The following is a 12032-nucleotide window of genomic DNA, read 5'->3' on the forward strand; positions in this document are numbered from 1 at the left end:
AGGTACCGTCAACATGTGTGTCCGTGCGGAAACAATACCCCCAACCTGTAGTTCCTTGATTTAATTATGTAACCCAGTGTATTAATAAGTGATCACTACACAAGCCCCCCCAGAATTCAACCATGGACACAATCCTCGCGTCCGGGAGGAAGCACCACAGGGGCCGAGGAGGGCGGGGCCGCCGGCGAGGGCCGGGCCATGGAACGGGCCGTCGGAAGGGGGCCGCAGGAGAGGGTAGGGGCCCCAACGAGGGCGAGGGCATCCCCACCGGGGGGTGGGGGGCGGGCCGGAACGGGCCGTCGTTAGGGGGCCGCAGAAAGCAGGGTCGCTGTGTTGCGACGTGGGGACAGGCGTGAATATCCCGGTGGTCCCCAGCAGGGAGGAGCGCTGCCCGGCCGCAGGCGAAGGCACAGCGGCGGCGGGTACGAAGTCCTCGGGAGGAAGGAGCCGTGTCCCCGGGAGGAGGGAGCCGTGGACAGGGGAGAGGCCAGATGGGGCGCCGTCTGAAGCCGCCGTTGAGGCGAACCGTGAGCCGCGGTTAGAGGAGAGGCCAGGCAGGGTCCCGAAGCGCGCCACCCACGGGCCGATGAAGGCATGGGCGACGTCCGAAACCGCCGAGGCGAGGGAAGAGGCCAGACCGGGTCCCGAAGCGCGCCACCCACGGGCCGATGAAGGCATGGGCGACGTCCGAAACCGTAAAGTCGAGGCGAGACGGGGTCCAGAAGCGCGCCACCCACGGGCCGAAGAAGGCATGGGCGACGTCCGAAGCCGCCGTCGAGGTGGTGAAAAAGCGAGAGGGTCCACACGAGGCCGACCAGACATGGTCGAACCTCCTCTCAGGCACCAGAAAAAAACTCAAAAGCGTCGTCCTGTCCACGAACAAAAACAGGTGGGCGAAATAGCGAGAGGATCCACACGAGGCCGACCAGACATGATCGAACCTCCTCTCCGGCACCAGAAAAAAAACAGTCGGATGTCGTTAGCCGCTAGCTGCTAGCCGCCAGCTGGACATGCAGCCGCATGTCCCGAATAAACCAGGCATGGTCGTGTATCGGCTCCATGGAAGGCTTGCTGTCCCCCAGTGCCGAAATGGCGAGCGTCGTCCGCGGCCATTCCGGAGGGCGCACCAAGCCACAGTCCGCGTGCACGTGGCAGCCACGGACATCTCCAAAAATCTCCGGCATTTCGAGAAAAACCAGAGTCTGTTTTTTGCCGTGTTCGGTCCAGTCTCGGATCATTCGCGAGACTTACGTCGGGGTCACCAATGTAGTGCCGAGAGATAGGAGTCGGAGGCGGTGCATCGAAGGTGCAAATGGGTACTTTAATGAGCGACAGAAATGGACATGCTGTCGGGTCGCAGCCCGGGAAGAGAAGAGAAAGCGAAAGGGAGGACACACAGTAGGTACACAGTAGGTACCGTCAACATGTGTGTCCGTGCGGAAACAATACCCCCAACCTGTAGTTCCTTGATTGAATTATGTAACCCAGTGTATTAATAAGTGATCACTGCACAATATATATTTCAATTTTTTGCTACTTGGTACACAATTCAGAGGTAAATTGTGTACTCTTACTTCACTACATTTATTTTGTACCTTTAGTTACTGGTTTGGATTAATGATGTGAAATATAATCAATGATGTGAAATATAATCAACACTTAAGTAATACTTCAGTTACACCTGGAGTAGATACACAAGCTACCCTGCAGTACACAAAGTGATTAAAGCTGCACCTTTACCAGCTTTGATAATACTTTAATGCATCAATAGTTATAATCAACACATATCATATATATATCATTCCGAAATTGACAAACATTTTTGAATGAGCCCTGCTGAAAAAACCAGCTTAGACCAACAAGGCTGGATTAGTTTGCTGGTTAAGAGGGGATTTGGACACTTTAGCTGGTCAGGATAGCTGGTTTGGTCACAGTGGTCTAGCTGGTCACCATTAGCTGGTCGGGATAGCTGGTTTAGCTGGTAAAAGCTGGTGGTCACAGTGGTCTAGCTGGTCTAGCTGGTCAGGATAGCTGGTTTGGTCACAGTGGTCTAGCTGGTCACCATTAGCTGGTCTGGTATGATCTTGAGTAGAAGTTCTAGAACATCTATCATTTCAGATCAGAGCACCTACCTTACCAGAAAGGTACCAGAATGTATAGAATGTATTGTCTGTAAATAAACACTCATAGATCAAATGATTAGAAGCAGGAAAATAATTTATAACACACAATGAACATTAACACAAATTTGAAAACATTTTCAAAACACCCATTACTTCATATTTTTAAGCAATTTCCTTCAACTGTTTCTTTCCGCTTTTCACAAGGTCCTGTATTTTTTGTGAAATGTAGTAACCGGCCAACTTCTCCCTCTCGGTCTTCTCCACGTTTTGTGAATTCAGCCATCCTCTGAAGCATTCTTGAAAAGAGAAAGGAAAAACAGATTAACTTTTAGCTTTGTGTTATGATTACTTAAAGGGGACCTATCATGCAAAATGCACTTTTGTACGTCTTTTATACATGAATATGTGTCCCCAGTGTTCCAGGGAACTCACCAAGTGTCAGAAAACACAACCCTCTCTATTTTCCTCCATACCCAAATCTCTAAAAAAGGGGCTGCAACGGATCTGATAAAAACTGATCCAGATTTGAACACTGTCCTGACGTCAGGACAGTGGCGCTACGGCTATTAGGCCAACTCCACCAATCAGGAGGAGACAGCCACGGCCATTGCAGTTCGAAAGCGCTGGAGACGCTGTAGTACATATGCCAGGCCTGTAGATGGTGCTGTTCTCACTGAATCTGCCCTTGCAAAAACAGAGCTAAAAAATGTCAAATTGAACAAAATGAGGCATGGCTAAAATGCATGATCTGTTTGGTATTTTGAAAAAAAAAAAGTATAAATATGCCTTATTGGTATGGTCCTATACTATATTATTCAAATATAGCATGATAGGTCCACTTTAAATAGGTGCACTGTGAGATGAAAATAAAAATGTATCAAATTTAGTTTTGAACATTCACTGTGATTGGGTCTATTATCTATTTACTCTCAGACTTGGTGAAATTGTGTAATGTTGCTTACCTCCAGAAGGACTTTTAGCGCGTTTCCCAGTAGACAGAGCTGTCAGAGCGGTGCCTCTCAGAAGAGCAGCCGCTGGGCGGAGTCACATAAACGTTCAACTGATCTTCACTCCTCAACCGTGCCAGTCAGCGCCATATGGTGCCAGTCAAAAACAAACCGCTTTGTTTCAACCACTGCTGTCTCGCCGTTTCCCCGTGTCCCGCCCTCTCTGTCTGTCTGTGTCTGTTTCAGTTTCGCCAGCAAGACTGCTGGTAGACCAGCATAAATACCAGCTTCACCAGCATAGACCAGTTTAACTACCAGCTAAAACCAGCATAGACCAGCATGACATCCATGCTGGGCTATGCTGGTTTAGCTGACCAGGCTGGTCTTGAACCAGCAAGAACAGCCTGGCCAGCTTGTCCAGCCTGGTAAACCAACTAAACCAGCCTAACACCAGCCTAACACCAGCCTAACACCAGCTAAAACCAGCAACCATCTTAAGCTGGTCTATGCTGGTTTTTTCAGCAGGGAGTACTTTTACTTTTGGTACTTTAAGTATATTTTGATGCCAATACTTTTCTACTTTATCTTGAGTAACCTTTACTGAAGGACTTTTACTTTTAACAGAGTATTCCTAGACTCTGGTACTTCTACTTTTACTCAAGTAAAAAATAACTTGTAACTACCTGCACACTGCTAAAGGTGCATTAGATATAGGCCATCTGTAGCCTATATTTTAATAATATGTCCCCCTCTAATATATAGTGCAGTAAAAGTATAAAGAAGCAAAAAATTGAAATCTTTGCTGAAAATTATGCAAAGAATGTACTTGGATCAATCTAAAATAGTGAGTATAGGTGGATAGTTTCTTTCCACTACTACTACTACTACACATCAAGTGCAGGTGATGATTAAAATAATGAAGAGATTTATCCTGTTACTCAATGACAGATAAAACAAAGCCTTTAGGATAAACTCATATATTTCTCCATGATCTAGCTGCTGTGCCTGTGGGAGACAGATAAGAAATGTACCCAGAGTAGATAGGGCCAACTGAAGACTGCTTGTGTGTGAAGATAATAGAGATGGGGCCTCCTTCCCTGCACACCGAGCTGACAGCAGTATGGTTGCTCGGCTTGATGGAGGAGACACTGCTGTCGAGTTTCAAGGTAAAGACAAAAATTCTCCCAAAATAAAAATTGTTGTTAAAGTCAAGTGAAAAATATATAGAGACAGGGATAATCAGACAGACACACAGATGGGATGCAAGAACACAATGTAACTTTGATGGATTTGCTCAAATGTATCCTCTAGTCCCTCAGGGAACACTTAATGTAAAATGTGTAGTTTTCCTGACATAAACAATTATTTTTGCTTCTCTTCCTCAATAATAGCTGCCTGCTGTAGCCAGATGCCTCAGGACATGTGGCTTTAACTGCCTACTACTGTGCTTACTCAGGCTGCACTGAAATGCTCATTAATCCACTCCACTATACAGGATTTACATTTGGGGTCAGCTTCCCCTGCATCCAGATAGAATTGTGTATACTGACTGTCTGAGACTAGACATGACTATGTTCTTTAAAGTGACCAATGCTTTTGTAAAATAATGACATTCATATAGGTCATACATAGCATACTGTAATCACTATGCACTTGATTTGTCTCGGGGAACACCCAACTGGCAAAAAAATCCTTCAACTTTGGATGTATACAATTCTGATATGCTAAAGCTTCGCGCTGTCCTTTTACTCTGAAAGGTTCACTTAAAGCTGTGGTTGGCAGTTTATTTTTCACGTTATTCGGCAAATATTTTATGGTGACCTTTGAGCATATTTCATATAAACTGGTTCTCATCCTGCAGCTCTCCCCTCTCTGTCTTAGTATGCTTATGTGCTTCATACAGTAACCTGTAGTATTTACACACATCAGGATTCATTCATCATGTTTGAGAGCCTAATGTCATTATATAGCAGCAATTCCATTACAATTACCATCCTGATTTCTTTGCAAACGTGTGAGTCTGTAAAGACATTTCAAAATGACTGTCTTTGATTAGAGTCTCTAGCTAGCTAAAATACCAGCATAGGGTTTCAGAGATAGTGAGAAACATTGCTAAAGCTAAGCCTCCTGCGAACCATAGCCAAAGGCTACTAGTTTACAGCAGCTAATGGCTCAAGGCTAAACTATTAGCAAAAACATTTTCTCCATGTCTCTAAAAGTTTAGCCTCACTGCTGCAGCCCAGCCATGACTGCTACGGTTATTATTTGTTCAATTTTCCTTCTACCAACCATATAATTGAGTTGCTGTAAGTTAGCCGCAGCTAAGGGAGCAGCAGCTAAAACTGTTTGCATGATTTTCTTTCTCAGAAATGCTGTGAATATATTGGACTTGCCAAAAAGAAACTGACCTCCCCCAGCTTCAATGGTTCAACTATTCATACATTAATGAGGCATATATAAGAAAATTAGTATTGCAGGTCTGAGCAGATCTGATGTGCCAATAGATGTCTTTACTCTGATTCTTCAAGCTGAATGTTTGGGAGGTGTACTTAATGTAAGATGACAACTTTGATGTGAGGTGCCAAAACACAATAATCCCAGTGGCAAATCTAAAAGCCTAATATTTATATTAATTATTATTAAATGTAAGTACTGACCCGGAAATACACAACATGCTGCACCATTGGCCTTCTTTGGGGTATAGTAACTGCTATTATTGTGATATGGTTAAAGGTCTCCTATTATAACCTCTTTTTCATCAATATATTATAGGTCTCAGATATATACAAAACATGTCTCTGAAGTGTTTGGCTCGAAATACCAAACAGATCATTGCAGCATCCCATAATCCCCTCTGTTTCAGCCCTGTTTCAAAAGTGCTGATTCTCTGTCTGTTACTTTAGATGAAAATAAGGAGCCACTCCCAATGCCCCTCTGCAAGATATTTGGATAAAAGAACACAATTGGCGCGTTCACACCGGAGTACTTTTCCCCATACTTTTCCCGTTTAGTTCCGTTAGTACCCCTTATGTCGCGTTCACACCAAAAAGAGTACTTAGTGCCGGGAACTTTTACCCCCATTTTTAGTGCCTGCTGAGAGGTGGTACTCTCCTGGGGGGAAAAAAAGTGCCCCAGTTCTGATTTGCTGGGCGAATTGCAAACCACGCCCCGTAAAACTCTGAAATGTTTTGTAGAGCCGCCATTTTATTATCCTTGCATTAGCATTATTAGCATTAGCATTCGCCCAGCGCACAAACGCAGAGAGACTAACTTATGGCAACACAAAAGAAAACATGGGAGCGGTGGAGATGAGGAGGTGTCAGCGTTCTGGCGATTTACTCGGAAGGCTTCAGTAGAAGCTGCTGGGAGTCCCAGCCAGTAAACCCAACGCAGAAGAAGACGAAGTGACGTCAGCGGCTCATTTGCGTAATCTTCCCTCAGGGAACTTATTCCGGTGTGAACGCGATCGGCTCTTAGTTCCATAGGGGAACTAATGGCGCGTTTCCATTACACGGCCTCGCTCGGCCCCGCTCAGTATGGCGGGGCCTCGTTAGGACTGGCTCACTTTATGGCGCATTTCCATTACAGTTTAGGAACTGGGGTAGTATCTATAGTAACGCAGTGTAGGCGGAGCCGTGACGTGATCTTCAGAGGAACCCCAGAAAAACAACACAGCCGTTAGCTGTTAGCACTCAGAGCTCACAGCTCCTCATATATGTTCAGAAACTAGACAAAAGTTAAACAAGTACAAACCACAGACTGCCTGTGTCATGGTGAATACAGTCGCTGCTTTATTTATGTCTGTATAGGCCGTTGTTGTGAGTGTGGACGGTCGGAGCATATACTGCGTTAGCTTAGCCAATCTCCATTTAGAAAACACGCATTTTAAAAGGTTTTTCTCCTGCCGTCTGTCTGCAGACTTGACAAAGCATTAATTCATGGTTTTTACTAACCGGTATCAGTATGTTGTTACTTCGGCATCATTTTGAAACGTGTATTACAATTAAATCACGGTCAAATATGTCCATCTTGTTGTAGTTGTAGCCCCCTTGCCAGCGATGCTCTCTCTAGTTTAGCATACTCAGCCCGACTCAGCCTCGTTGTCTCTGGCCCTAGACCCGCGATTTTATGAGGCCAGAAAAACTGTGAATTAGGACCCGCCGGCCGGTACTAGGCCAAGTGGAAACGCAACCAAAGACGGGCCGCTGACGTCACAGCCCTCTTAAACCGTGCTCCGCGCTGTAGTGGAAACGCGCCATAAGTGCTGGGAACTAAGTACGGCAAAGTACTTGGTGTGAACGCGGCTAATGGTGCTCTAGGAGGAGATTCAGGTGATAAGGTGGGGAGGGGGGGGGGGGGTTACCTTGGTTGGTGATTGGTTAATGGTTACACAAGCCAAAAAATCGTTATGACATCATAAAGTGGCCAAAATCTGATCAGCTCATTTCCAGACAGGTTTTTATATAAAATGGATCAGGACAAAAAGTGAGCGAATCTTTTTTCCTGAAACTTTCAGAATCTCTTTACACGAGGGGATGTTTAAAATACATGAAAAAGTGGATTTTGCATAATAGGTGACCTTTAAGATAAAAACATGCTTATTTATTATAAATACAAAGTTGTGATATTTTCTTTTGCATTCTTACCAAGCAGCCTTTCACAGAGCCATGGAGCCCACAGGAGGGCCTTATCTTGTGGGGAAGAAGGATGAACTGATTGAAGCAAAGCGCTCTTTCAGAACACTAGAGGGGCGGGACATATTGATCATCTACCACCAGAACGACTTCTATGCTATCGACTCTTACTGCTATCGTGAGTTCAGTTTTTCTTGTGCTTGACTCAAAACAATTAATTCTTAGAGAGGGAGATGGTGATATATAATTGGCTGTTAAACTTCATCCAACCAACAGTCAGTCTAAATCTAATCTTTTTAGCCAAAGAACAATTAGGCACATTTCACCTTTTAAAATGTGTCCACTCAGCAAAATGTTGTGTGTGCTGTGTTTGCTTATTCTGCAATACACTGATCCTGTTCCCTTCTCAACAGACGCTGGGGCAACACTGCAAAATGGAGACATTGAGGTGAAGTTTATATTTATTGAAGAGATTAGAGGTTGTTTTTGTGTCTGACCCAGGGTTAAGGAGCCAAAAATGCCAAGTTTGACTGTGCTTTTGTGTTTTCACCACAGTCATGCTTTTACCAGCTATGCCATCTGCATTATAGTCCTTGCAAGCAACTGCTGGGCTAATACATATTATTACCTTAATTAAGACATCAAACCTGAATAAAATTAATGTTATGCTAATGTTGAATGACTTAAATGACCTGCATTTATCCAACATAAGGTTGTTTACCTGTTTTCTGTCAACACTCTTACAGGAATTTGACGGCAAGATGTGCATAGTTTGTCCGAACCACAAGTACAAGATCTGTCTGGCCCAAGGGGAGGGCATTTACAAGGCCAGAGACCCCAGGGAAAAGCCGTCTGTGCTCAGATGGTTCTCCAAGGGTGTGAAGCAGCGGACTCACACGGTCACTGAGAACAATGGGGATGTCTATGTCAAGCTTTCTGAGCAAAGAGGCTTCATCGAGTCAGACTTCTACCAGGGAGAGAAGGGCAAGGTGGAAAGGGAAAAAGCTGCGGCTGCTGAGAAGAAGAAAACTAAATAGTGTAAAAGACGGAAGTCAATGGATCCTCTAAATTATTGTATGATGAATCTACTTGGTGTCAGATGTTTAATGACGGATACAGTATTGGGTCTTGTTTATCTTGATCATAGTGTTTACATTTGTATTTGTGGCTTACATTATATTTAAATGTTGTACTTAAAAATAAGGTCCCATCTTTTAAGGTGGACAGTGTCAACTTATTTTACAGAATAAACTTTTTTCACGAGTGAATTTGATTCTATAGTGGTATGGAGCAGCTAAATGCGTACCCACACTGGTGTATCCCTCTGCATTACAATATCTCTCATGTATTATGCATACAGCGAATGAATCAATAAGATAAAAAGGTTTAGTCTGGTCGATAATGTCCTAAAGTGGAAAATCGTTAATGTAAAATATAAAGATCATATGATGGCCATTTCTGGTAATAACTATGTCTGTTCATTCCCTGAGATTACATCAGAAAGCACCAGTTTCAGGTCACAGGCTGCATGGGTTTCGTTTGTGACATATTTCCCGTACATTGGCAAATAATTCCTTGAGCAAAAGCAAAAAATAAAATAAATTACTTTGCTGAGGACGCCGTACCAATCCCTGAGGTTGTTGATTGACAGCAGCTTCAGTCAGGTATACAGTGGCTGGCTCATGGGCTCCGTGCTGCAAACAGAAACTCAGTTTTGTTTTGTTTTGAACATTCAACATCCTCCACTAACTCTTGCCGAGACAACCAGTGTAAAGTGAGTGTATTTCCCAAAACGTCAAACTTTTCCTTTCATGGTCATGATGTCAGAATCATCTCAAAATCTGATTGTTTTCTGATGCAGTAATTACATTACATTACATTACATTGCATTTAGCTGACGCTTTTATCCAAAGCGACTTACAATAAGTGCATTTGTTGTGCATAATGTTGTACTTAAAGAATAACTAAAGGGATTCAAAACCTTTTCAGGAAATGTGCAACCCTGCAAGAAACAGATTTTTAAAAAACGGTCAAAATTGGTGCTACTATATCTTGACATATGATGGTACAATACGGGATTTTGATACCAATAATTTACATTTATATTATTATAATATTATAAATATTATGAATCATAATTTGTTGCAAAGAAATCCTAAACTAAACAAACTGTGTAAAGTAATTTTGTGATAGTTTGTTGAGCATTTGATGTAAAGAGTCAAGACAGCCAGTCACATCCAGATTATTTCTTTGTTTTTAAAAGCCATGGTGCAGTGTAACCCTGACATGACCCAAGAAGAACTGCAAAGCCATGGGTCAAGAACAGTGAGGCTAAGGGGTTTATGATGTTCTTCTGTGCATGAATGATGCTGCTGGTCTCGAGCTGGCCTACAGCAAACTCCTCTGTCTATGTGACGCATCGAATACAATCACGAAATGCACAGGGCCCTGGGTTACATGGAACAAGGGGGTGAGCACTTCTGCAAAGTTGAATTGAGAATCTGGAGGTATTATTATGCGCAGATGGTCATTTGCAGTAGGTCAAGTGGAGGACTCTTTGTCAAGATAAAGAGCAGACTGTCAGGGGAAACCTGGGGGAAACTGCCTAGCAGGACTAGAGGATATTATTCCAGAGGGAGAGTAAGGCACACCATGTAGCACTAAATAAGTCTTTTAAACCAAAGGCCTACATACTCTCTGTAGGTTTTATGCATTGCATTATTTATTGTGATTATCAACAAGAGAGGCTCTGATAAAACCTTTAAGGCTTGAGCTATTTTTCCTCTCAAAAAGCTCGGAAAACCCTGGAGTTTTTCCAAGAGGGAATACCAAAAAACAAAACACCCCTAAAGCCTGTTAAAGTTTATATTCTTGCTATATCAGCAAATTCTCTCCTTACACATTATGGTTGTCAGTATTATCACTATGGTTGACATTCAACCCCATGCTCATACATCTTAGCAATTCTTTTTGTGTCTTTTCATGTGGATGAGTTCAGTGTATATGTCACAAATTGAAGTTATTAGCACACAGTGATGGAAAAAGTACTCAGATCTTGTAGTAGAATTACCACTGAGTAGGAATACTCTCTTACAGTAAAAGTGCAAAAGAAAATGTTTCTCAAGTAAAAGTAGAAAAGTATTGGTATCAAAATATACTTAAAGTACTCATTCTGCAAATTGGTCAATTTCTGAATAATATGATATGATATGTTTTGATTGTAATTATTGATGTATTCATGTGTTTATCAAAGCTGGTAAAGGTGCAGCTAGTTTTAATTGCTTTATACTGCAGGGTACAGTAGCTTGTGAATGTTACACCAGGTGTAGCTCAAGTCTTATTTAAGTGTTGATAATATTTCCCATTATTATTCCAAATGTACAGTAACTAAAGGATACTCCATAAAAGTTATTGAGTAAAAGAACAATATTTACCCCTGATAGTAGCAAACAATTGAAAGTAAAGTACAGTTACCTCAAAATTGTACAGTACTTGAGTAGGCCTACATATACTTAGTTACTTTAAACCACTGTTGGACTCATGATTTTGTATTGCATTCACCCGAGGAAGCTCATGTTGTACTATAATTCGGAGGAGAAATAACCAGCTATGATAAGACTAAAAGGTTTGACTGAACGAAAAATCGAAATTCCGGAATGTCTACTGCACGAGGTTGTTTGTGTGTGTTGACGCGCGCTGCTTCTACGTCTGTGTCCGCGTGCGTGTTGCTGAGTCAGGCGAGACCGCTCTCTCTCTCTTTCTCTTACCCTCTCTCTCCAGTTGCTCTTTTGCCAGTGAGACTTTGTTTTATCCGCCGACGTCATTCATATGGTCTGGACGCCGAGGCGCGAGGCTGCCCTCTCCTCGTCGCTAATTGTATTTCCCACCGTCTGACAACTTGTTTTTGTGTTAGCGCATTGACTGCCCATGGGCGCTGCTGTTCACACACACCGTGCTGCTGCTGCTGCTGCTGCTGCTGCTGCTGCTCCGCCGGCTGTCCGGTGCGCCTCTGCGGTCGGTTCGGGATGGTATTGGGCTCTTCCTTTTATGAATGAATAACAAAACTGGGGGGAAATGCGAGTGACAGCGAAACTCCCCAGCAGCCGTGCTCCCAGGGGGCCAGCCATCAATGATAGGGATTAAGGACGGAGCCGAGCCGCGGCTCATTGCGGAAAAGCCGACTGCAGACTGGAAACGCACCGTGAGGGACACGGGCTCCATAGCGTGAACAGAAAACCGCGGTGACCACAATGTAAGTTGCTCTGGAGCGGCAACTCATTAAGGCATGGGAGGAGAGGGGGGCTTCCTGGTAGGGTTGCATGCTTTAT

General features: G+C 43.6%; 1 protein-coding gene across 1 annotated transcript; it reads left to right on the top strand.

Annotated features, from left to right (window-relative positions):
• Positions 1-4152: 4152 nt before the first annotated feature.
• Positions 4153-9161, top strand: rfesd (Rieske (Fe-S) domain containing). Its single transcript, XM_034121852.1, is given in 5 exon segments — positions 4153-4165; positions 4168-4236; positions 7724-7882; positions 8118-8152; positions 8451-9161. Coding segments are annotated over 5 exon segments (567 nt in total). The 3' UTR covers positions 8742-9161.
• The last annotated feature ends 2871 nt before the right edge of the window (positions 9162-12032 follow it).

This window comes from Trematomus bernacchii, unplaced genomic scaffold (genome assembly GCF_902827165.1).
Source record: "Trematomus bernacchii unplaced genomic scaffold, fTreBer1.1, whole genome shotgun sequence".
Classification (NCBI taxonomy): Eukaryota; Metazoa; Chordata; class Actinopteri; order Perciformes; family Nototheniidae; genus Trematomus; species Trematomus bernacchii.